At 44.6% G+C, this 25198-nt stretch overlaps 8 protein-coding genes across 8 annotated transcripts; 4 read left to right on the plus strand and 4 right to left on the minus strand.

Moving 5' to 3' along the window:
- Nucleotides 1–1991: 1991 nt before the first annotated feature.
- AGABI2DRAFT_192915 (hypothetical protein) lies at nucleotides 1992–3194 on the plus strand. Its single transcript, XM_006461348.1, has 4 exons — nucleotides 1992–2232; nucleotides 2295–2378; nucleotides 2443–2541; nucleotides 2599–3194. The coding sequence occupies exons 1-4, from the start codon at nucleotides 2215–2217 to the stop codon at nucleotides 2872–2874; spliced, it is 477 nt and encodes a 158-aa protein (XP_006461411.1). The 5' UTR covers nucleotides 1992–2214; the 3' UTR covers nucleotides 2875–3194.
- A 1389-nt stretch (nucleotides 3195–4583) lies between these two features.
- On the minus strand, nucleotides 4584–5474 carry AGABI2DRAFT_192916 (hypothetical protein). The gene is made up of 7 exons (XM_006461349.1): nucleotides 5468–5474; nucleotides 5375–5416; nucleotides 5173–5322; nucleotides 5007–5118; nucleotides 4932–4955; nucleotides 4693–4876; nucleotides 4584–4643 (listed from the first exon to the last, which is right to left on the minus strand). Exons 1-6 carry the CDS (start codon nucleotides 5468–5470, stop codon nucleotides 4812–4814), a joined length of 396 nt encoding a protein of 131 aa, XP_006461412.1. The 5' UTR covers nucleotides 5471–5474; the 3' UTR covers nucleotides 4584–4643; nucleotides 4693–4811.
- Nucleotides 5475–5841: 367 nt separating this feature from the next.
- On the plus strand, nucleotides 5842–6540 carry AGABI2DRAFT_69446 (hypothetical protein; the record flags this gene model as incomplete). Its single annotated transcript, XM_006461350.1, has 5 exons — nucleotides 5842–5924; nucleotides 5972–5999; nucleotides 6054–6173; nucleotides 6228–6256; nucleotides 6318–6540. 5 exons carry the CDS (start codon nucleotides 5842–5844, stop codon nucleotides 6538–6540), a joined length of 483 nt encoding a protein of 160 aa, XP_006461413.1.
- Nucleotides 6541–6847: 307 nt separating this feature from the next.
- AGABI2DRAFT_185664 (hypothetical protein) lies at nucleotides 6848–9147 on the plus strand (the record flags this gene model as incomplete). Its single annotated transcript, XM_006461351.1, has 15 exons — nucleotides 6848–6896; nucleotides 6962–7105; nucleotides 7166–7180; nucleotides 7235–7287; nucleotides 7345–7365; nucleotides 7425–7551; nucleotides 7623–7832; nucleotides 7907–7965; nucleotides 8047–8155; nucleotides 8213–8233; nucleotides 8307–8445; nucleotides 8534–8645; nucleotides 8697–8839; nucleotides 8900–8914; nucleotides 8994–9147. The coding sequence occupies 15 exons, from the start codon at nucleotides 6848–6850 to the stop codon at nucleotides 9145–9147; spliced, it is 1371 nt and encodes a 456-aa protein (XP_006461414.1).
- Nucleotides 9148–14700: 5553 nt separating this feature from the next.
- AGABI2DRAFT_205198 (hypothetical protein) lies at nucleotides 14701–17701 on the minus strand (the record flags this gene model as incomplete). The annotated part of the gene is made up of 9 exons (XM_006461352.1): nucleotides 14701–14904; nucleotides 14974–15069; nucleotides 15130–15437; nucleotides 15494–15924; nucleotides 15980–16348; nucleotides 16403–16485; nucleotides 16542–16700; nucleotides 16771–17399; nucleotides 17460–17701. 9 exons carry the CDS (start codon nucleotides 17699–17701, stop codon nucleotides 14843–14845), a joined length of 2379 nt encoding a protein of 792 aa, XP_006461415.1. The 3' UTR covers nucleotides 14701–14842.
- Nucleotides 17702–18562: 861 nt separating this feature from the next.
- AGABI2DRAFT_118315 (hypothetical protein) lies at nucleotides 18563–19483 on the minus strand (the record flags this gene model as incomplete). Its single annotated transcript, XM_006461353.1, has 1 exon — nucleotides 18563–19483. One exon carries the CDS (start codon nucleotides 19481–19483, stop codon nucleotides 18563–18565), a length of 921 nt encoding a protein of 306 aa, XP_006461416.1.
- A 2358-nt stretch (nucleotides 19484–21841) lies between these two features.
- AGABI2DRAFT_205203 (hypothetical protein) lies at nucleotides 21842–23370 on the minus strand (the record flags this gene model as incomplete). The annotated part of the gene is made up of 4 exons (XM_006461354.1): nucleotides 21842–22377; nucleotides 22430–22694; nucleotides 22744–22894; nucleotides 22946–23370. The coding sequence occupies 4 exons, from the start codon at nucleotides 23368–23370 to the stop codon at nucleotides 21914–21916; spliced, it is 1305 nt and encodes a 434-aa protein (XP_006461417.1). The 3' UTR covers nucleotides 21842–21913.
- Nucleotides 23371–24301: 931 nt separating this feature from the next.
- On the plus strand, nucleotides 24302–24667 carry AGABI2DRAFT_185667 (hypothetical protein). The gene is made up of 2 exons (XM_006461355.1): nucleotides 24302–24459; nucleotides 24514–24667. The coding sequence occupies exons 1-2, from the start codon at nucleotides 24313–24315 to the stop codon at nucleotides 24643–24645; spliced, it is 279 nt and encodes a 92-aa protein (XP_006461418.1). The 5' UTR covers nucleotides 24302–24312; the 3' UTR covers nucleotides 24646–24667.
- The last annotated feature ends 531 nt before the right edge of the window (nucleotides 24668–25198 follow it).

Below are 25198 nucleotides of genomic sequence, written 5' to 3' on the forward strand. Positions count from 1 at the left end.
GTTGGATTTCTATCACAACATCACTCTCTAGAGATTAATTGAGAAATAGTGCCAGAGTTTGTTTCACCAATCCGTTCTTACTGTAAGATTTGATGAGTTGGAAACTTGATAAACCTGATAACCCTGATTGCACAGCAGCATTGTCAATGTATGTGGGTCACTTTCAACATACAGTAATCCTTGTGCTTGATTGATATAAGTGACTAGTAAACTGAGGTGAAAATGACTCGACTGTTATTTGATGCTGTTTAGAAGTCCTATCTGTGTAAGATAACCAGTTTCAAAAAGTAAGCGGCTTTGTCACTCGTATTAGCAATGAGAGAACAAAAAAGAAGAATAAAAGAAAAATACAGCGTACGCGACGGTGCAAGGTTAAGGTTGAGTCACCTGATCAAATCGCGACGAAAGCGTTACTTGTGAGTTGCCAGCTTAATTAAATACGGCTCGCGGATGGACAAATTAGACAAAAATCAATCGCGCCATCTTATTTAACATGTTCAATTTCATGAGTTGGTGCGACTGATTTCTTGATCTTGGATGAATAACATTTTGAGACGAGATCAGAGAGGATCATTGGCCATTCTGATTAATGATCATGAGGGATTTGAATTATGGTCACTACCAAGTCACATAATATAAGTATCAAACACTTCCCGCAACATTCCATGATGCTGATATGCGACAACTCGTAGTGCATGTCGAGTGCATGCATCAGGCAATTACAGGAGATGCTGAGAAACACGCTACCACTATTGATGATCACAAACGAGCGCTCAGGAACATCAGAATCAGGCGGTGTACATAGCTATGACTAAAATAAGTTCTAGTTCAAAGTAAACGATCAGCACATCCTAAATCCGAGAATCTGAGGTCGAAAGTCTTGGAATATCATGTGTGAGAATGAAGTTCTTTATCTCTTCTACGTGGAAGAAACATAACCCATACTAGGTCCCGCCGCCGCATGAACCCGCTATACTATTTACATTGAAGCTATGCTCGGAAAGCAAGATGAATCTAGCCGCTTACACTATGCAGTGGAACTCAGCTAGGTGATGTAACCTCATGCTATGAGTGCTCTCCTCGTGTGCGGGTGCAGATTACTGCGTAGTGACGTATCCAACATTTAATATTATTCATTCGTTTTCTTTGGTGCTTGGAGAAAAACACGTTTCCGAGGGAGAAATCTAAATTAATTCCTTGCCAATTTTAGGGAAGGAAGTTTTCCAGGCGGACAAAGTATTCGAAAGCTAAAAAACCCGAACCAAGTACATAGCCCACAAAGTCCATAGGGAGAATCCGGATTCCGACGCGTGCCAATGATCGTTGATTTATCTTTAGCCATGCTCATTGCCGAGAATGCCGCGCCACGACAAAAATAAACCACATGCCAGAAGCACGCGTCCAAGTCATCTTGATGGTCCGTCTCTGAAAAACTGTTTACTTGTCCGCTATCTACAATAAAGTCCCGTGTGCCTTTTGTCGTAAATATACAACATACGGGTCGCGGGTAATGCATGCAATCCACTGCGGAATGAGCGATTGAATTGAATACTGCCACGTGCAATTTGAGGCTCTCTTTCGGCCGTTCATCCCAGGGGGCCCAGACTTGATCGGTCGGGAATTCGTACCTCCCTCAAGGTTTCTCAAGGTCTCCGTGGACCTTGGTCTTGGTCTTGGTCTTAGGTTGATGCTTCGAGGTGACCCCAGGTGGCGGCGCAGATTCAAAGACTAGGATTAAAGAGCCAATCATAACGCATGATACAGGACATTTTTAGTGAAAAACGACGCAATGCAGGGATCGAAAGGCATTTCGTTGTCAGCGATACGATAGATGCGTATGCGGTACCTCCTCTTAGGCACCTACGTCCGAAGATAAAAAAAGCGTACCCCACTTTACTTGGCAACAATATACGTTAGGTTCTGAGAATAGACATGCCGCAATTCACTCACATGTCAATTCGCGTGTCAATTGTTCATCAAAAAGCTGTGTGCCCCAAATTGGCCCCAAAGGTGCGCTCAACGGCCTAACGAGTTCCCCATTAAGGACAACGAAATAACTATAAGTACAACACCCTGCGAGCCAAGGAAGGTCCAACGTAACCACTTGGTTTACTTTCCATTCCCCAGCGACTTCCAAACAATTCACTAGGGCCCCAAAAACTTCTCTCTTTCCTCAAACCTCTTATACTTGCACTTCCTTATCTTCAAGTCATCATGTTCAGCAAATTCATCGTGAGTCTCCCATTTCCCAAGGTTTTTGGTTGATTGGTACATCATACTCATCGGGAAACCAGCGCAAATTCCGTCCTTCTTCAGACAGCGCGAAGCCTGCTGCACACACTTTGCCTTTGAACTATTCAGACTATGACTATGACGCTGTAAGTAACTGCTTCTTATCTCTCATGTCAATCTATATCCTAACTATCGCCGACCACGATTCAGGAATCCCTCCATGACGGTGCAAGCTTTGCAACCTCGTTCGGCGGCGACTCGATCTCAAAGCAACCAACATTGGTAGAAACACCCCCTTCCAAGCATTTTGTAAGTACTTCTCTCAATCACCTTTACCAACCATTCCCCATCTCATAAATGCGATAGCAAGCAGAAATGTTAGAGGATGATAACATGGCATGGGGACCTACCAAAGTTCGCAAAGTGAAGCCAACACCTCCTTACGTCCAGCCTCCCTCCCACTACTTGCAAAAGGCATCTCATCACGCGGAACCGGAGTCTCATTATGTGAGACGCGCAGAAACTCTGGAGAGCGAGAATGTGGCTCAATGGTCAAGAGTCCCTAAGGGTCGTAAGATGAAGCCAGCATCTCAATACGTGGAACGCGCCGAATTGTTGGAGGAGGATAACAGGGCTTGGTGATCGCCCGTACTAGGGCATTGTGACAGAGATGGTTGAACATATGTTGGATATCTATTCTCTCCTTTTCGATTCTTCGCATGAACTTCTTTCGTTTTTTTCATCCATGCTCCCTCCGACTCGATGTATTGGTTATGGAATAGTCCATTACTGTCTCATACTCGTGTCGCACACTTCATCTTCGTATTTTATCACTCCTTTTTCAGCCTGACTTCCCAGTGTATCATTACATTCTACTTTCATTTAACCTACTCGTCTCTAGTTACATAAATCTTGTATCTTAGGACGCTTAACACCCGAAATTGCATACTATTCCTCTCATCACTTGTGTTATTGAACTGCCTCCAGGAACAAGCGAGGCGAAGTACAACTTCCACGGTGACCATCGCTTATCAGCGAAAGTCTCGCATCCCTAATTAGATTTCAAATACAATCCTCGCTTATTGTTTTGCTTCTTTCCTCTTCGAGGAACTGAAAAACGATGACACGCATATGATTCTTCGGAGGTTCGACTGGGTCAGGGCAACCTATAAAAAACCCTAATTGCCAAGAACTTGAAATAAACATTCACATTGTAGTACCGCTTTCCATTAATCACTACTATACCCCTGGCATACCCGACCGATTGGCCTGTGTTTCTAAAGATACAGATCGTTCGATCTTCTCGATAAATTGTCGTCTCTCCAAATACCCGATTAAGGATATCCCAAGCATTTCAACAGCGCATACCACCTCCACAACCACTGCAACATAGATTATTTCTACAGGCCCTCTCAAAACACTCTGAGTCCCTTCTTCGTCGCTACCTCTACTGAAGTACCCCGTCTTCTGGGCAAATATCGAAAACGTGGCCGACGCCAGGAATACAATGATGAGAAGTATGTTGAGGGCGATGCAGGATACTTTGGACGTTGGATGGATATGAGTATCCCATGTGATATCACGAAATTTTGTGGTATCAGAGTGACTTCGTCGTCGATAGAAGATAATACCCAAAAGTATTGATATATGAGTTATCGTCCCCGCAGACGCTATGACCCCTAGAAAGACAGATGATAATCCGAGGTTTCTGAGTAGGGCTAATATCAAATCCGTTATGGCGAAACAAAGGATTGAGATGAGGAGGAGGATTTTCTTGGTAGTCTTGGTGGGTACAGGTATCAATTCCATCATTTCGCCATCGGCGGAGATAGAGGGGACTGGCGGTGGTTTACGCGATGCTGATGTTCGATGATACGTTTGTGGCATAGTAGCTTTCGCTAGCAGCAAGGGAAGAAAACAGGGCCTTGAAACCGTAGTAGATGTATGCTTGTAAGTATATGTTGTTACTATGTGCCCAAGGGATCGAAAGATCATCACTTAGTTTCATTTTGCGACTGGAGGGTACCCGACTACAACCGAGCTTGTATCAAGATATCAGTGTAGTTTTCTTATGTGTATAAGGATAGAAACGTACTGGAACATGGCAGTTTTGGGGTGACAGATTCTTGATACAACTCGCCCTTACTAGTGCTTTCAAAATGGCGCCCAAGCATTGTACCATGATATGATCAAGTAAGTGTAGCTTTTTTAAGCCCTAAGGCGGGAAAGAGATATCGGGTTTAGATTGTAACACGTCACTTATCCGTCAAGATACGACAACGTCGGTGACATCACACGGGTACGGCGGGGCCTAATCAAGGGCTTCAATCAGACTTCAGTCTATGGAGTACACCATAATCTGATGCAGGGATGATACACACAGGTTGACATATACGCTAGCAAATAAGTTGCTACAACAGATGTGAAAAGTGATTATACGGTGCGTAATTGAGAGCTCACAATCTAACAACTCCTCGCCTCATTCTCTGGACGTTTTCCTTCTCGGAACTAGTATCCTCTGGAGAAAACCAGCTGTTTGGTTTACACTTTTGTTGGGGTCATGAATCGAAACAGTATCATCATAATCCACGTCCACGACCTCTACCGCCGCGTAGGGGACCGCCGCGGCCACCTCCTCGAGAACCTAAAATATATTATGTCACACTCTCGGACAGATTGACAGATCAGATAGGACGTACCTCTGATAGGCGCACCACGACCACCTAACAAGATTTTTAGAAAAAAGGCAACATGATAGATTCGATAACACTGACCTCTATTAGGTCCTGTGTGTCCTCCGCGAGAATTCCTGTTGGCTTCCCGAGCGCGATTTTGTTCCTCCTTCACTTGGTCGAGGAGGGTATCTGGGACGCGTAGGTATTTTATCTGATAGCGATCAGCGCTGAGATAGGTAGGGAGACGAGAAATGCCAGAAATTACCGTGCTTCCTCTGATGTAGCATTCCTTGAGTTTCCAGAATCTATCCCCATCGGCGCTTGTCTGATACACCTCTCTGAGGGTGATGTTCATAAAGTTGTCGCAGTTTACGAGATGGCCGTTGAAAGTCTCGCCGTTCTTGAGCTCGACCAACTGGAGATTGCTGGTCAGATCGAAAGAGCGATTAGGAGAAACATGGACTTGCCATGGGCTTGTTTTGAGCAGCACTGAGGAGGGATAGAGGCAGCTAAACAAACGTGAGTATTGACCATACTGAACATATGTTTTTTCGACATACCATCGCGCACAAGGAAAGCCACTGGTGGCCGCGCCAAGAACAGCACTCCTGCATATGTAAGCAGCTTTTAATTCCCACGCTGGTACCTCTCCTTTGCACTTTCATGATCTCCCGCTTCGCAAAGTCTCTCTTTATTATTCTATTCGCCCTGGCAAGTCAAACATATGTTTAATGAGTTTTTAATGACATTTCACATAGGTCGGGCTCACCATGCTGGCCATGTTGCACCCGCCATCTCGCGCATACCTTAACCCTTTGACAGGCCAGCTTTTCGGCGAGGGTGGCGTCGAGCAAACCTTGAATCGACCACCTAAGGAGGGGGTCGTACATGGCGGCGTGATAATGGCGAAACTAGGAAATGAAACTGCAAAGTAATGAGTCTTGCCTCAGAGGTCCACCACCTTCGTCATTCTGATCTCGACAGAGCTGCCCTTGGGAGGGCTACTTGGAAGTTGCTGTATGTCTTTTTTACGTGGCGCTACATAAGCTTGACTCGGTTCGCAGACATACAGTAACTCTCCGGTTTCCTGAAGTGCGTATCGCCGACAATTTTTTAAATAATTAATCTAACACTCAGCTTTTGTAGAACCCAACACCGGATGAACGCGAAGCACTCGACTCGTATATCCGTCTAACCTCACGGGTGTATCCATGCGGTGAATGCGCAGCTGAACTTCAGGAACTACTGAAAGTTTATCCGCCACAAGTACGTTCATTGCCTAAAACCATTTACCCTTTGTGTATTGACGCATTCTAATAGACGTCATCACGCCGCGCTGCTTCGCTATGGTATGATTATCCTCGCTCCATTTCCCTTTCGATCATGACTAACCAATTACACTCCTTGAAGGCTATGTAGCCTCCATAATCAAGTGAACGAGCGACTGAATAAACCAGAATACGACTGCTCCCAGCTATCTACCGAATACGACTGCGGCTGTGGAGACGATCCACTTGACTCGACTTCAACAAAAACGACAGCAAATCCTTCAAAATTTGACCCCATGGATCTTGAAATTGATACAACAAAGGACGAGATAACAGGGGCTGGACTCATCAAAGGTGGCCGATGATGTTATAAATTTCTCCTTTACGTCACCCGCTATTCGTATCGCCTTTTGGTAATATATATCTCGCTTTATTTCGTTGACGTCGGGTACTCGTTGGCATTGCTTAGCGCTAACGGAACGGAACTGAATGTACCAACCTCGCAATACACCATTCGTCTGCAGTCATGATCATGAATGGGATGTTTGACGTGGCAGCCCAAGTGTTACCTGAAGCTTTGAAGTTTGGGAAGATCATCTGACTTGTCTAAATATGTCATTGAGTCCCACAGCGATCCATTGATTGTTGTTTCATACAGATTATTATAACGAGATGGCTACTGAACTTTATGCTGGAGAACAGGAAACATACATCATTAAAGGTACGATTGATACCCACTAACCTACACTCCGATGTCATACTGATTGGTTACTTACCCTATTACAGAAGGAGTGAAAGTCGTCGAACGTTTCTTTGAAGTCCCACTCGATTATTCTAATCCTACAGGAGAAAAGATTGTAGTATTCGCGAGACAAGAAATTCCGATTCAAAAAGCGAAGACTCCTGAAGATCAAGCGAAACTTCCGTTCGGTAACTGTGATCCTTAACTTATCCTCTCCATTTGAAACTCAAGCTTTCTTGATACGCAAGTGGTATATCTGCAGGGTAAGATTGTATACGTTTTTTATGAAGATGAGCATGTAGTGATGTAGGACGTAGGAGGTCCCGGTGGTGAAGTACCTTTACAAAGGAACTCTGGATTCGCAGCCGAGGTACCGTCAATTCGACTTGATTGAAACCATTGTTACATACCATTCACCTACCCCTAGCTCTTTCAAGAAGGTTATCAGGTAATTTCCACAACAATATACTTACCACTTTGAGAGTAATCAGTCTTCGAAAAAACAAGGTTCTCTGGCTCGATCAACGAGGGACAGGACTTAGCACTCCCCTAACTCCCGATACTCTTCCTTCCCACATCAAATCCGATGAACAAATCGCCGCTTACCTCAAACATTTTCGACAAGATAACATCGGTATGTCCATATATCAAACTTATTTCTTTCTTGTCATATCAATTAATCTGGCGGCGATACGAAATTTGCAGTAAGGGACTGTGAAGCCATCCGAAAACTTCTTCTGGGTGATAAAGAAAACCCTGAAGATAGAAAATGGACACTTTTAGGACAAAGTTTCGGGGGATTTTGTGCCATCACGTATCTTTCGTTCTTTAGCGAAGGGATTAAAGAAGTTTTTACATGTGGAGGTTTGGCACCTTTGGTAGAAGAGCCGGATGCCGTTTATACTGCAATCGTTCGTGAGTCGGCTGTCGAACCTTAAACATTTCTAAGTGGGGCTACAAAGTACTAATTTACCTTCGATGATTTGCAGCTCGTGTCATTAAACGGAACAAAATCTATTACGAGAAATATCCTCGGGATGTCCAAAGGGTATGTATATAGATATACGTCATTGCACGATAATCCAAACCAGTTCAATATTTTTTCCTTTTCTTTTTCTATATATCACAGGTTCGGAACATTATGAACTATTTGGAGACCAATAACGTTGTACTTCCTAACGGTGGTAAACTTACCCCTCAGAGATGGCAACAACTTGGATTCGACTTTGGAATGACTGGTAAGCAAAATGATCCGCCTTTAATAAATAAAACTGATTTTTTCTTTCGTTTCTTAGGTGGGATCGATAGAGTACATCGTTGAGTCGAATTGCACTAATGAACTACAAGTCAATGACTAACGATTTGTATCACCTTTCTTCTTTTTTAAAGAACTCGTTTTTCGGGCTTCAAGAGAACTCGAAACGATTGGAAAGATCGGGTACAAAACTCTACAATCGGTTGAACATTCACAAGCATTTGATGGTAATCCTCTATTCGCCATCATCCACGAAGCTATTTACTGCCAAGGGTAAGAATTTTCATAATAACAGAGCACCCCTAATTATAAAAGAAACCGGTTTCCAATTTTTCTGTTTCCTCCTTCCTGTCCCCTATAGTCGAGCTTCGCGTTGGTCGGCCGAGAGAGTCGTATCTCAACATACTCAGTTCCTTTGGTCTCACGTCAAGGATCTAGGAGCAAATGAACCAATTTACTTTACAGGAGAAATGGTGCGTGTACTCTTTATTTCCATCGTTGACGAATTTATATATATAATGAAGATGTTTTCGAGCATGTTTGATGATTATGCACACTTGCGTCCATGGAAACGAGCTGCGCATTTATTGGCGCAAGACTCCACCTGGACTCCTATTTACGATCTCAAACAATTGTCAGAGAATAAAGTCAAAGTGACTTCAGCTACGTGGGTTTTACTTGGAGTTTTTGGAACATGGTTCATGCTAATGTTGACCACCTTTATCAGCTATTATGATGACATGTCAGTTGACCTTCTCAACGAATCCGCGAAATAACGAACCACTGATTTCTTTTCTTTCTTTTTTACATATTTGTTTCAGGTATGTGGATTTCAATTTCGCACAAGATACGGCGGCGAAGATAAAGGGTACCGAACAATACATCACGAACCAATTATTCCATGATGGAGTTCGAGCGGAGTCAAAAGACGTTTTGAAACATCTTTTTGCACTCTCAAAGCGGGAGTATCATTGATTTTTTCCTTTTTCTAGCCAAGAGAAAAAAAATAGGAAACGCGGGGTGGACCACTTTTATGTTTGATGCACCAACCGAACTGTAAACCATATATATATAGAAAATTGTTGAAATCAGGTTTTGAAACTACTATGCCCCCCGATCGTTAGAGAATTGGGGGGGGAGAGTTTGCCGCTCCGTCCGGAAGTCATCGTTGTTTTTGGAGTTAATTGCTATGAAGAAGGCCACGTTGGTCATGGAACACATCGCGGCGAGACATATCTATATTCTAGTTTATCGCAGTGCCACGATTCTATGTCGTACCTTCCTTATCCAAGTCTTTGCGCTGTTGTTTTTAACCTTAACCTGCAACAGAGAATGACTGTACCCTCCTGATAATCAAACACCATTGATGCGGTTGATGCGGGAACTTGAAGATCATCAAACTCAGCTTTATGTAATGTCATGATCAGTGGCAGCATCATTTCTCGGTGTTATCTTATCTATTGACACCAATATTTTCACGTTGCTGTTTAGAGCCCACAGATGACTCGTCTCCGGATCTATTAGGGTCCTTGTAAAATCCGCCTGGTACCTGACAATGATCTCTTCCCTGGTGCTTCATACGGATAGCGAGTGTCAACGCGAAGATGGCAACTAGAAGCAACATCGCCGGATGAACAGGAAACGTACATCATTGAAGGCGAGAGAAGACATCCAATTTGTAGTGACATCATGCTAATATTCATTAATTCATCCGTAGATGGACCCAAAGACTTAAGTCATCGAACACTTTTTTAGGTTCCGCTTGACACGTTGGATCCGACCGGTTCAAACTCGTAATCTTTGCAAGGCACATAATTCCAAAGACGAAAACCCCGGAAGATGAAGCCGATACTTCCGTTCAGTACGTACTATATACATTATCTTTTCTCGGACGAACCATTGACACTAACACATTCTGTGCCTTAGTGTTGTACCTGCAAGGCACGTATTATCCTTTTACACTTGGGTTCGTCCGTGACGTAGAGCATAGGTGGACCAGGTTATGAAGTACCGTTACAGAAGGACTCTAGATTTACAGCCGAGGCGTATCAGCAGTTGTCCGAAAAGATTGGGTTGACATTCATTTACCCCCTCCTACGTCCGCTCTACATATCAGGTACCATTGCGCCACCTCATCCACAGGCACGTTTCAGAATTGTCGACTCCGAATAGGTCTTCTGACTGGATTACTCCGAGGCACGAGCTCGCTTCGGTGGTTTTTGTGCCTTGACCTATCTTTCACTTTTTAGCGAAGGGGTAACAGAAGCTTTTATCACCGATGGACGTACGCCATTAAACAGACGAACCAGTGGCGGTCTATTCTGCGCTCATTCGTCAGTGAAGTTCAAAATAAAATCAGGATGTCCCTTACTGTCAAACAATCATCAAGTTAAGGGGATGATATGTGAAAATCGATACAAACCGAAATCGTCTTGTCGGAAATGCTTAAGCCTGTATGTCGCGATCTTTTCGTCTGTATCTAAGTTTACGGGAGTGCTGAATTTTAATTACTTCAGCTCGCACCGTTGAAAGGAACAAGCTTTACTACGAGAATTACCCTCGAGATGTCCGAGGGATACGGACATGAAAAGTAAATTCAGGTGAGCCGGTTCTCAAATCAGACATGTAGGTTCGGAAAATTGTGGCTTATTTAGAGAGCAATAAAAAATTTCTTCCCAATGGTGGAAGGCCTACACTTGAGCGATGGCAACAACTTAGAACGGATTTCCCCTTGACTAGTAAGTAGTTAAGACTTTGGAAATAGTCCGCGCAATCAATCAATGCCTCTCTAGGCGGGAATTGACAATGTGTACCGCAAGTAACGAAATTAATTGTAGGGAGCAGGTATGTTGGTGATACAACTGTAAGATTTGTTCTTCGGCCTTCATGAGAACTGGAAACAATTGGAAAAATTTGCATATCAGACTCTACAGTTAGTTGGGCAAGAGCAATGTCTTGATGGAAACTTTTTATTCGCTATCATTCATGGAGCAAGTTACTGGGTTAAAACATAAATGGTTGGACAACTTCTTTACTGGTTGACATGGCTATCTTTCCTAGGCGCGTCTCACAGATGGGCGGCCGACGGACGATGTTTGTCTCAGCATGCTCAATCATCATATTCATGGTCACACGTCAAATTGAAAGCTCAAGGAGAAAGCGAGTCGATTTATATTACAAGAGAGACGGTGCGGTTTTATTTCATGACACACGTGTTTGAATGAATACATGCTGCAATGTGCGCTGTAGATATTTCCAAGCATTTTTTGGTGACCATGTCAACCTTTGCCCCTGGAAACGAGCCGCACACCTATTGGCACAAGGCACAACATGGGCTCCTACGTGCGACCCTAAACGACCGTCAGAAAACAAAATCAAAGTGTCTGCTCCGACGTGAGTGTTTTTGTTCTTGACGGGATTTAAACAGCTTGGTAAATTTATATGTATGGCACTCTTGTCGGACAGGTATGATTTCAATGACATGTTAGCTATTGTTTCTTGGCAGTTGAAAATGATCTGAGTCACTGATAACGCCAATTTCCAGGTTCGTCGAATTTAAATTTCCACAGGAAATACTAGCCTTCAAGGATACTGAGCAATAAATCGCGAACCAGCTCTTTCATGGCTGACTTTGGGTCGAGTCAAGAGACGTCATGAAGCACTTTTACAATTTTCCAAGAGGGAGTACAACTGATGTTTTAACGACAATGCTAGATTAGATTACTTTGAAAGCGGTTTGCTCTATTGCAACTAGCAATTATCGAAATGTGATTGGAGATGGTTCCTGGTCCGTTTCAATCGTGGTTGCCCTTCTCCGAACCACAGTAGATGCCAAGAGACTAAGACGGAAACCAGCTTGTAACCACGACCAATCTATGTCTTGAGCCAGGCGCTTCGGGCGAGAATTATTTCGTCGACGACACTTAAGGAATTTTTCACTTAATATGGCCGGTGTGGAGACCTTATATTCTCAGTAGCGGCTCATACTGGTTCCTCGATATCTTTATAGAAACACGACATACAAGAGCGTTCTTTCATATCCTATTTTCCGGGGATATGAAGCATCCAACTTAATTAGTCAGAGAAATGAGAAATTATCAATTCGACGAACAGATGATCAGTCGCACGATACTGCGCTTTCGCGAGAACGAAGTTAGTCAAAACAGCCAAAGCCTGTGAATATCATGATCAGCAGGTTGTGGGGTTATACATGTCCCATATGAATACAAAGTTCCACGGAAAGATAGTTAAGTATGAAACCGTCATCTCACCATGGTTGAGCTCAAAGGTCAGTCCGCAATCGGATTCTGAAATTTCAACGAGCCACTACCGATTGCTGCACACAAGTAAAGCTTATCGCATTGGTATCTCACAATGTTTTTTATCATGATCAGACTGAATAGTTTTCACTCGGCTCCCACACGTGGATGAGCCTTCTGAACTTTTCATCGTTGATTACTCAGTGCCATCATATCAACTGCAGATACCCCGTCTCAGGGTCCTGGCTCGTAGAATAAGACTGTGGTTCAAATGTGTTACAAATGAGTTCACCAAGCCTTTGGAATGACAGAAGACAATTCACGGTAACACGTGACGTGTACTTGGCCCCGGACATATCCGTCTTGGGCATCAGCTGCTTCATCATCATCATTATCAAGGTTCGGATCGTTCGAATACACGTTTCGCCACGTCCGCAGCCTGAACTTCAAAATCGAGTCACAACGAACTCCTTTCAAATCATGGACCATGATGTGCATGTGGGGTAAGCAGATATGATCCACACACTCACGCGCTCATGGAGCATACTCTACCTGATAGCCTGCTGATAGCAAACCACCATATAAGGAAGATATACTAACTATTAAAGGATCGAAACTGTTCACGCTCCTTTCCATTAGTTCTATCACTGTGGCAGTACTTGAAGAAGCAAAGGTCATCAGACCTTCCACACGTCAGATTCAAACCCCTCTCAATAGCACTTTCGTCCGAGTCTCGGTGCAAATGACCAATGGAACCATGATCAACGCGCCCAGTTGCCTATAAACGATTTAGTACAAAAGGATTAAGTCATAGATGATGTATACATACCGTAAAGAGTATTCCCTCGAGAGCTCTACTAATGGGATTAACATTGTAGAGAACTCCATGTGTGTCGTATCCGAACAATACTCTCTCACTGTTTTATGCCTCATCTCCGAGTCCGACGACCAGACTTAGTTGAGTCTCATCAACTTCCCTGGGCATTGATCCATGGAATCGGAAAAACAAGCCCCACGGATAATCTCACGAACCAGGTTCAAATTTAATCCCATCCACACTCAACAGCGAACCGACTAGTATAAGCGTCCTTACTCGTCATACTAAAACCCCACCGCCTTTCACTCCAATTACTCACTGATTTTTGCAAAAGGTTCATCTGAGCGCAGACACAAATATATACTATGATGATCATTGAGAACCTTCCACGGGCAACCGCCGGGCCAACTAAACTCCCACCTTAATTTAGACGGGACAACAAAACAAACCGTTCTAAAAATACTAACATATTGAACCGCCAGGCTGGCAAGTTGGCGGCGTCCGCGAGCCTGTGAAACATCAACAACATACATATACATACATGGCTTCTTTTTTTCCACTTGCAACAAATGTGCACAGCGTATCACACGACATTTTGTTTTTTTTCTCGCTTCACTCTCTCTCTCTTATCTGATAATTTATTCACCAAGTTCATTCTACATGTACATTATATCAAAGTGTTGCTTTTTTTCTTAACCTCACTGGCCGGTATACAACTCACAAAGTAACGTCACCCCTACTCCCGTTTTCAGATTTTGCTTCTTTATTTATTTGTGATGCATGTCAAGTATGTAATGTAAACCAAAAAAAAAGAGGGAAGATGTAAAAAAAGAAATCACGAAAAAATGATACTTGACACACCCATGTCAACGACACGAAGCAAAAAAAAAAATTGAAGTGAAAGAAACCAACACACAACAAAAAAAAATACTACAATATCTAGAAAAGAGAGGGGTAAAAAAAAATACAGACGGCGCACACGAGATGTTAAGATGAGAAAAAAAGATCGTGAATGCGAACCATCATATCAAACAAAAAAAGAATAGAAAAGATAGACAAATAGTAAAAAGACCAACCAACACGAACGAATACCAATGTATAATATCTAAGAATGTCACAATTGAAAAAAAAAGAGATGTAACACCCACAAACCAAACGAATACCGCGCCTCCCTTTAATTGTCAGAGTACCAAGAAGGACATCTAGACATTCGGGGTCGGCCAAAAGGAATGTTGTCAAAGAGTAAATGGAAATGAACGTAATGTAGAAATCGATAAAAGAGAGTGGATAGTTAAAGGAAAGATTGTTGTTGTTGTTTAGATTCGTAGTGATGGATGGTCGAAACAAATGCAAAAATAAAAAAAAGGAAAAGCTCGATAGCACAAAAAAAGAAAGAAAAAGATGATAGGAATGCCGGGATGAGTTAAAGATAGAAATCAGGAAAATGAAATGTGAAGTGCAATGGTCATATTTAGTCATGAGCAAATTTTGAAAAGGATATCGAGAGGACGGCCAAATTGGATATCAGGACTTGAGGGGGGTAAATGGGGGTGGGGAATAAGAAATGATGCTAGATACGAAGAACGATTCCTGGCTATGAGTCGGGTATCCCCCCAGCAGGTATAGGTAAATACGGAGTCCTTTGCCAGTCCGCAGCTAAAAAAAAAAAAGAAACGACCGACGATCAATACCAAACTTAACAACAACAGAAACAAATCGACATACTGTTCAAAAACACCGTATTACCCCACCACACCAGGTTTATCCCACCTTTCGGTGCTTGCAGTGCAAAGAAAATAAATATCAACGACAACACCGTCCCTTCAAAAAATCATTCAACTTCAAAATCACACATTCACCCAAAAAAAAAAGCCCACTCACCACTATCAAGCGCCGAACTCGCAACATAATTAAACTTACTCCACCACGCAAAGTTCTTCTTCCTTATCCAATACTGGAAAATAAACCCAACCGCAAACCAACTCGAGTAATTGATACCCGTCGCAGGAGGAATATTCGCTACCCCATTAAGAATAACAGGTGTACTAACCCATTTGATCCACGAATTCGGGTATCTTCGTTGCCACAGCCAAAATGGTATAGGAAGGAATGCTCCGACGATGATAGCGTACAACTGTGGATGATATATCGAGCCTTTACCGAACTGTCGACTGGGACCAATCAAACCCCTGAAGCAAATCATTTAGACCTGAACTATTCCTTAAACAAAACAAAAAACACGCACCAAACTGCAGATGCAGTAAAGAACACCTGATTATGTGGACAAACCAACTGACTCGGCTGATCCGGCGTACAAATATCATGCACATTATTGAAAATCAAAGTCTTCACCCCAACCTGAATAAACGCCGCCAACGTCGTAGCCACAAACTGAACCAAAAACGTTGCTCTCGGTGGCACTTTGACGTAATGGCCCAGTTTCAAATCTTGTACGAATCCGGTAGCTTCTGTCAGGGTCTGGACCGAGTATGCTTTGAAGACCATGTTCGCGAGTGGATTACCGGGAAGTAACGTCCCGGGAATAATTTGTGCGAGGATATTGAGGTTGATTCCTTGTCCCGTCATGGCATAGATGAAACCCGAGGGAAGAACGTAGATAACAGGAAGGATAACAGCGAGGACCAAGGCCCACACGGGAACGCCCGTATCCCATACCTAAAAAATATCGCTCTGTAAATAATCACCAAAACCCAATAAAACAGATCCATACCTCCACCGCCACAACCGCCAAACTGAAAAACACGCAGAAACTGCTCAAATACCACCAGTCCGGAACTTCAGGATAGTTCCTCATCAACTTGGCATGAATATCATCCTGCTCCACTCTGATCTTCTTAAACCCATTTAACAACGTCCTACCATGATACAAGAACGTATGCACAATGACACACGTACTCAAAGTGAACGCGAGCAGATATGTCATGGCATACGTGGCGGGAAGGTATAGTGGGGAATAGTTGCTGTATGCTTCCACGTCAAAGGTATCATCTTTCCGGAGCACACGCGTAACATCGTAGACTTTGCCAAATTTGTCATAGGGCTCATTCGCGGATAGCGGGAAGTGTGCGAGTTTCCATGACTATTTGAGGAGATCAGCGCCCAAGGTCGGGGCCGAAGAAGAGCCTAAACTCACATTGGAGTAGTATAACGCCGGTGTCATGATCCAGTAGAAGAGGACGAAACCGAGGAAAACATGTACCTCAGCCCACCAGGGCACTTGAGAGAGACGCGAAATCAATGAATTGAAGATAATCGATAATACATCAACTCACCCATGAGAGGACTCCCAATCCAACTTATTTGGGACCAGTCGAACGTGAGCACACTCATTCCTAAACCCGAACGTATACCGAACAGCTGGTTGACAGGTACGTTGGATGGCGCTGCCCAACAAACAAACGAGAAGACAGAAAGTGCTTCGAAAAGGTAGCCTATCAACAAGCAAATTAGCTGATCCGTCACTCTCAACCGAACAAGCAAAGAAAGGGGGACACTGCTTACCCGGTAACAAAAAGAAGAAGAAAGATGCCACGGTCACGATCAGGTAAAACCTATACCTCGTGATACCCTTTCCAGTTCCACTAGCACTAGCTGGGCTAATGCCAATCCCATCATCTTCATCTTCCGCATGCAGCGTATTCAACAAAGTACATGCCACCAAGTTCTGCGGCCAAACCATACTAGCAGGCCAAACCAAAAACCTCCTACACAATCCAGCCAGCCCAAACCCGGTCAATTGCGTCGCCAGCACCAAAACTAATGCAAACCAATATCCGAATTGAATGTCATAAAACATTTCGGACACGACGATGGCGTTCAGAGCGTATGGAGGACCGGCGGCGACGTTGGCCATGATGAACACCAACACGTGTTCCTTGATGTTCCATGGGCCTGGATTGAGAGAAAATTCGAATGCACGTCGAAACGTAAGAGGGCGAATAATCCGAATGATCCAGGGAGGTAGAGATGTTGATACGAATCGAGGAGAGATGTATGGGAGTCGCAGATGGTATTTTTTGATTGGGAGGACGAAAGCAAGAAACTTGCCAATGGGGAAGGAGATCAGGAGTAGTACGATAGGCACGACGGCAGGAGCCGGTAAACGGAAGTTGAAAAAGGTGTTCAAGGCACTAGAAGCATGAATTGTGATTAGACTTGGGGCGTAAAGTTTAGGATCGAAATACACTTACGTTGATGTTAAACACAGAGTTAGACCCACAAACCACATGCGAAGGGTCATCGCAGGCATATCCGGGTCGTCAACATTGGAAACTGAAGCCCGCACCTCAGGGAACGGACTATCTTCCTCTTCGATAGTGTCGAAGTACTCCAACCTGGAAGTAAAGGAAGAAACGCGAGTTAGTACTGGAGTTGGTAAGGGCGTGATATGGATTGGATCAGGCAGATTAGGGTTATCGATCGAGGGATTCATTGCGAGTGGGTCAACGCAAGAGTATCGGCCACAGCCCGTCATATAAATCCAATCGAATAGAAGATCGAAACAATCGAGAATCAAAGAAAGAAAAAGAACAGGAGGCGAAATGAATGATACGATGTCATGCCGGTCATCAATGCAGACAGCGACAGCGACAGATGAGCGACGCCTGGCCCTTGAAAACAAATAACGAGTCTTCCAATGCGACTCCGTGTCCAGCACTTCTCGGATCCACCTCTTAAGGGACAAGCCCCCCGTACACCCACTTCGTTCACCATCCAACTTCGCGCTGATCCATGCCACTCATGTCCGGCAAGAACGTAAAAAACCTGTCGGCGTGTAGCCCAAGAGGCAAACAAAGAGAAGCCATCAACGCAAAATGGAAATATATTGGGTGGAGCATCACCCCCGACAGCGCCTCGCGCAAGCTTCTTTGGCGTCACCAAAAAGCCTACGCAACACGGCCCCCATTCTTTGTGCATGGCAGGAGGAAGAATAAGGCATCGAAAGGGCTGGAGCAGGAACATGGCATCCTCCTGCCAGAAATGTCACGAGCGACAGGTGTCCCGCTCCATCTCCGCCGTGCATATCACCCTCGGAAGACATCCTCGATCGAGGGTAAATGAGGGCGGAAACAAGTTGGCAGCAAAGTAGAAAGCGAAGCGTCGCACACTGCATACACGCCGTAGTGGGTGGGAGTGATAGATGAACAGGAGGGAGAGGTGCACGTCAAAAGGATGGACAGCAAGTAGTCATGGCAAAACAAAAAGTGACCGCAGCGGTGGAAAAGGAGGCAAGATAAACAAAGATCGAAGTAAAAAGTGGAAATGAAAACGAAACTGAAGGGAAATAGGACGCTCACTTGATGGATCCTTCTCTGCTCGTTCCAATTTCACTGTCGTCCACACTTGGTCCTATGCTGGCTGTACCAGTGCCATGAGTACCATCGGTACCCATGCCGTTTGCTCTTGCTAAACGCCCATGCGAGTAAGGGGCCGAGTTCTGATTTCCGTGTCTGATTTTCCCCTGTCGACCGTGGTGGTGGGAACGCGGGGCGAGAGACTCGATATCTGTATCCGGACCCACGCTGGCCTTTTCACCAGGGAGATGAACATGCTCAATGTCATCCACGGATGAAGGCACTGAAGCGCGAGCTTGACGTGAAGGGGAGGTAGGGGAGGCAACGGAATCGGCTCTGGAGTCGAGTCTCCTCATGCGGTAGGGATCGTCATGATGCTGATGGTAGGAGTCTGTCGAGGGAGGACTTTGAGGAGGCGCGTGGACGGTATAATTTTGAGTAGAGAGGTATCTAGAACTGTCGGTATTGGGTGCTGGTGGGGAGGTATTACTATTTGGGTATCCACAGTCAAAGCTGAACTGGTTAGAAGAGGATGTAGGAGCATTTCCTGCACCGTCGTAGGGGTGCTTGCCCTGGTCGTAGGGATTATAGACGGGCGAGGGAAAGGCCGGATCGTCGGGTGTGTGTGCGGCGGTAGGGGGACGATAATTCGAGAAAAAAGTGTCGGGACGGTCGTCCTGCTGGCGCTGGTTGCGCTGCTGCTCCTGATCCGCGGTTGAGGGGGGCAGAAAAGCAAAGACATTGTCGTCGTCGCTCTCAGGTTCGTAGTCGTCGTCGATGGGATACTCGGAGGGATACTGGCTAGAGGGTGGGGGGTGGTGGGAATAGTCGTAGTCGGCGGAAGCAGGAGCCCTTGCTGTTGTAGGGCGAGCGCCGTAGTCGTCTGGCATCGTCGTCGTCGGGAACGGCGGCGAGGGCATGGCGTGGTTGTGGTCTGTGGGAGAGGGAACTTGGGAAGAAAGAGATGGCAAAGGAATCAACGCGGGCTGGTTCGCGGCAGTTTCCGAGCCGGTTCGTCAGGCACACTGCTGGCTCACTTTGTGCCTGCCTCCTGTCGCCCCTCCTCCTTAATGCTGCCACCGGCCCCGTATGTTATCATCTCATGAGTCCTTGACCAGAAGGAATGGCCCAGACTGATGTCATTTGGTTTCCGACAAAGTTACCCACCAAACATCCGGAACCACAACTCCGTAGGTACGCTACTAATCGCACATTGACGTAGTTATTGTAACAGCACTCCCTGCCAACTATCTCAATACCATAATCATCCACTTGCACCTTGTTCACAAGTAACTGACATCTCGACGAAAGGCTGTTCTCCTCAGGTACCCGTTTAACACCCAAGATATCCCATTTGTAGCTACTACTATCACATTAAGCATAGCCTCCACTTGGAGTTGCATGTATGTCCGCTACTATCCACCGATCATTCCACTAAATATAAACTTTCCAGGAACCAGTGAACCAAACAGCAGCTATGTACTCAAGTATGAAAGTTTCGACAAACGAACATACGGATCCTTACGAGATTCGACGCTACTTTCGCTGAGACCTGCCAGAGCCGTGTGTTTCTTCACTACACGCATATAAACACATCCGAAACGAGTGGATCGATGAACGGTTGATCGCTGATCACGTTTTTTACTCGAAAGAGTTTAGAGCCAAGAGCACTCGCGAACTCGGGTAGCACTTCACAAAAACCCTACGACTCAAGATTCTTCAAGGCTTGGTAGGTACGGCTGACTTGATAATGCTTCATCTTTAAAAATGAAGCATGATTCATTTCCATTATAACAAGCAAAATCGAGTGTGAACAGTTCCATATCATATCAGCTTTGACATTACGTAATACTAACACTTACGCCACCATCAGGGTTGAATCTATCAAGAAAAACGGGCATCAACCGATGTCCGAGCTTATGCCCGACCTGTATACATACAATTGACGTTCCCGCTGTTAACCGTTAACACTATTATTGGACTATCAGGAAACAAAGGCGCTTGTGTGCTTGTCTTGACGAATAAAATAAAATCACCATTATATTTCAGGTTACAAGTGAAGAGTTGAAAACGTTCGTCAACTTTGAACACGAAAACCCACCAACAATTTTACGAACCGACTCAAATTTTGTCAACAAATCCAAGAACTTTGATGTAATGATCATAAACACAATCTTCAAAGAATCAAAAGACTGAAAAACAAACATCATGTTCATCATGACAGCTTCACGGCTATTACCGTTAAAAAAACCTGGGCATCACATCACACATCATGATATATACCGACTATTCGGTAACCCATTGGTTGGTCAAAATACAATATCAAGACCGCGGGCCTTTCCGATGTACGGCGTGTACACACAGAAAAATACGGGGATATATCAACTGACATGGGTACGGGTAACAAGGATGATACATACATAGTAAATAAGTATTGGCATCAATTAATACGAACTCGGATGTTCCAAATCCAAGTTCCGAGGTCTACGACATTCAATGCTTGGCGGGGCGGAACATTCACCACTTTTTTTTTTTTCTTGCTACTCTCCATAACCCCCGGAGATTCTGACAATTCATCCTTTCACAGGCGGTATTATTGGCTAGGGCTTCTAGCCAAGAATTTTACTACTTAGTAAGTACTAAAATTCGACTTGGTCGTTACTACGTGGACATATGACTTTTCTGAATTGTTGATCATTCCTTTCAGTAAAAAAAAAAACCCCCGTTCTTGAACTCTTGGCTCCAGAAGTTCCGAATATGACATCGAACTTGATAGCAATACGAAATTAGTTTCAACCAACACCGGACATTCCAAATGATTCTTTCACCAAGCATACACAACACTTCACTGACTCTCGATGAACATCTTAAAGTCAACCACCAATAATGGTTTTTCCAAAACTCGAGAGTCGAAAGAGGGCGCGGCAATAAAACTTGGCTTGTATAAATCACGCCGCGCACTTGGCAACACAACATGGGGTCATTCAAAAGAAATGATTGGCATTAACAACCATATGCTACTTCCTCTCTTATCTCGGGCATTCCCCTACTCCCCTACTACGGGCCACATCTTGAACGAGCCGCGAGCCTAATTATCGGAGTATATTCCGAACTATAAGTCCTTTCCCACGCCATAACGTTATTCAACAACGACGGTCCGGAGTTCCGTTCGTACAGCCATCCTTCGAAGAGGATCTAAACTGCACTATCTAGTTACCCGCCTCCTTCTCCTTCTTGGGCAATTGAAGCGGGCCAAGGCTGGCAACACTACAAGTCTTCTCATCATCAGGGTCTTTTCATATTTGCCGCGAGATTTTACAATACAAAACTCAAACTAAAGGATCAACAAATTAATCTACCGAAATATCCTGTGACAGCCGTTTTTCCATGTTTGTTGAATGTTTAGGCGACAATGAACGCGGTGGAGAAGGCAAAGGCTCCAGATTCATTTCCTCAGTCTGACCATCCACAACACAATAAGCACTCCCATCGACGGTAGAAAAACCAGTGATATCTGCATTTTCCGCTTCCCAGAAATTCTTCACTTGGCTCTGCAGATCATTTTGCGGGTCAGAAGAAAAAAGAAGTCTCCTCCCCCGTGAGATAGCTTGTTCCCAAGCACTCCGAAGTGGACCGGAATCCTTTTTAAGGTTATGCTCGATAACGAGATCTTGCATTTTGGGTAAGAGGGATTGTAAGAGTGATATGGTTTCCTCTTTGGGTAGGGGCGTCATGAGAGGAACCGTTGCTCGACCATTGGATGGAGCTGGAGAAGGAGATATAGAATGGAAGTCCGTGTGCAGGATGATTGAGACTAATCATGTCAATTATTTTTCGGCTAGCCATGAAAAAAAAGAGATATTTACCTTCGCGGTCAGCGACGCTAGCCAAAGCTCGTGTTTTTTCCAACACGGCCTTTTCCAAACGTGGATCATCTACACCGGACGAGAAGAGCGGAGCAACGCGGCTGAGAGCTACGCTGAAAAACAGGAAAAGTTGATGCAAGAAGAGGATGTGTTGAAAAATGACGCGATTGGAAAATAGGCCGAATATGATAGATTTGTGCCCAGGGGGAGCAATGACTAGTGTGAGCTCGGATAGGAGGAAGAACGAAAAGACGAGGAATCGCCACTAGGAACAGGTAAGGTCAACTGTAGCGCTCTGATGACGTGACACGTACAAAGGAGGCTGGGCTGTGTTTTCCGATAGTAGACCAGAAGATAAGTACAGCAAAGGTGACAATATGATAACCTGATGACTGCAGAATACCATGGTAGAGAAAATCGCGTTGCGTCTTGCAGGTTTTCCAGGTCAACACGTCAGGCCCAAACCTACCAAAGTAAGTTCATACTATAATTCGGCAATTGGTATACTGCACTTACCTATCATACGCAAATCGAACCGCAGGATTTTTCAGAGCTTCAAAACTCTCTCTAACCACCATGAACATACGAGCACCCTCCTCTCCAACACCAGGCCTATCGGGATGATTCCACTTTGCAAACTGCCTAAACGCAGCCTTCAAGCCATTTTCATCTACATGGGACGCCACGCCGAGGATCTCATAGAAATTGGGAGGCAGAGCCCGAGCAGATTGAATCATATTGTACAAAAGATAGCCGAGAACGACAAAAGCAAAGGTATAGGCATAGTGCTGACGATATGCGGGGGTTCCTTGGCTGGGTGGGGAGTATCTGGGGAGTCTGTTTGCGAGAGTCTTGTGGATGAAAGTGAGAAGTTGGCGAGTAGCGAAGTCTGGGACGATAGACCAGCCCACCAAACTGAACAGCGCAGAGCCAGAGACCATGGTTGGTTGTGTGCGCTTGTGGGCCCCAGTTTTGTTTGCTGTTACATCACGTGACATGACATCATTCCTCTTTTCTAGCCGTTTCTGCGCGCTAAAAACACAGCTCAACACAGCTTCCACTACCACTGCAAATCCCATGGCAACTCTCGTAGACAATCCAAACGCAGTGTCTAACATGGTGGATTTGTTAGGCAGACTGAATATATCTCCGCAGGATCTGCAAGCGGCAAACGAAATGCCGTTGGCGCACGCCCTCGCCACATTGATCGACAACGTTAACAATGCACCAAGTGACCTTCAGCACTTATTGTTCAATTATAATACTTATGAATCTTCCGAAACTCATTTGTACGTGTTCGCCAATTTAGCGAAAAGATTTATTTCACCAACCCTTTGACTTCAGTGGCGGCGATGGTCAGCAATATGAATCGACGTTAGATGTCTTGAAATATATGTCACAACCAGAGTACGAGTGTGTACGGTCTTCCCCTCTTCTTTTACCGTCTCACATGCGCATTTTCAAGGATTATATCCCCTCATGATCACTCAACCTTTCCCGCTCTTGATATGAGCGCGCATCAAGTTGATGACCTTTCAATGCAAGTAGACGGAATGGCTATAGACGATACTGGATCTGGATCTCCTTTCCCTTCGCTACCTGAATATGTCGATAATCGAGGCTGTAAGCGTTTACTTTCCATGTTGTTACCACCTCGAGCTTACGCAAGCGCAACAGCCGCCACATCTTTCGGCGACGTTTATCCAGCTTACTCTACCTACGCAAATTCTTCTGCATCTCCTCCTCCAGTACCTTCATTTTATGAATTCCTGGAAGAAGCCGGTATAGACATCGAGCAGTATGAAGAGCTCGCAAGGAGATACTCTCCTGACGTTCAATGGGAAGACATTTCGCCTAGCGTCCGCGAATTTCAGATACAGGAGATGTATCTCGAGCAAGTAGGAGATTTGTGCAACGAAATGGCTGGCATAAGGATGTCCGAAGACTTGACTGGAAATACGTTTTTCAATCCGTCCACGGAATTCGAGATGACTGTGGCGCAAGAACAATTTGACTCACCAGGACCTTTCGTAAGAACCATATTATCAACCAATGGCACTACCACTAATGGTCTACAATTCTAGAATGCTTCCACGGAGGACAATAGCCTGATGTCCCTCGGTAATTTAATTGGCTTTGATTCCCTCAACAACGGTGAACAGGAGGAAGAAGTAGAAAGCGCATTGTTTGCTCCTACCTCACATCGTCAATTCTGATTTATTATGGATGATATGAAGGATGAATCTCACGATGACTATCTATACCCATCTATCCTCTAACCCGCCATTTGCATAAAGCGAGTCATGTAACTGAACGTGTGGATGGAAAGCGGGCGATGGTAATGTAATTTTAATGGAACAGAGGTCACCCGGTGTAGATGTAGGAGGTTACAGTGTGATAGTGTTTATTGTACATACACAGCTTGTACTCGAGGATTTTTGTTATGTGTCTAGTTGTATTACTCAACTGTACGGTCTGTACCTGACTGCGATTTTTGGATTACAATATCCGGCGTTGATTTACCGATGTGGAAAAATTAACCCGTTGTTAACTTGTTCCATGTGGGACTCTCCAAGTGTTTTCTGAGAGGCTATGTTCGAAGCATGTAGAAATCAGCGCCCCCTGATAGGAATTGCGTTCTAAAGACTGCGGAGACCCGTGCCAGTGGGCATTGAAGCGGCTATCACTGGGTTGTGAAGAAAGTAAAGTAAAGAGACGAGAATTGTGAGAGATAAATCTGATCACAATGTTGTGCTTGTTGGGAAGCGG

The sequence above is a fragment of the Agaricus bisporus genome, assembly GCF_000300575.1.
Source record: "Agaricus bisporus var. bisporus H97 unplaced genomic scaffold AGABI2scaffold_5, whole genome shotgun sequence".
Lineage (NCBI taxonomy): Eukaryota > Fungi > Basidiomycota > Agaricomycetes > Agaricales > Agaricaceae > Agaricus > Agaricus bisporus.

Excerpts from the sequence above, each read along its gene's own strand:
- AGABI2DRAFT_192915 (XM_006461348.1), top strand. Across the intron at positions 2,379-2,442 it reads CAGACTATGACTATGACGCT|GAATCCCTCCATGACGGTGC; the intron begins GTAAGTAACTGC and ends ACCACGATTCAG. Across the intron at positions 2,542-2,598 it reads CACCCCCTTCCAAGCATTTT|CAAGCAGAAATGTTAGAGGA; the intron begins GTAAGTACTTCT and ends TAAATGCGATAG.
- AGABI2DRAFT_192916 (XM_006461349.1), bottom strand. Across the intron at positions 5,323-5,374 it reads CTGCTCAAAACAAGCCCATG|TTGGTCGAGCTCAAGAACGG; the intron begins GCAAGTCCATGT and ends AGCAATCTCCAG. Across the intron at positions 4,956-5,006 it reads ACACACAGGACCTAATAGAG|GTGGTCGTGGTGCGCCTATC; the intron begins GTCAGTGTTATC and ends AAATCTTGTTAG.
- AGABI2DRAFT_185667 (XM_006461355.1), top strand. The coding sequence starts at position 24,313 with ATGTATCTCGAGCAAGTAGGAGATTTGTGCAACGAAATGGCTGGCATA. Across the intron at positions 24,460-24,513 it reads TTGACTCACCAGGACCTTTC|AATGCTTCCACGGAGGACAA; the intron begins GTAAGAACCATA and ends CTACAATTCTAG.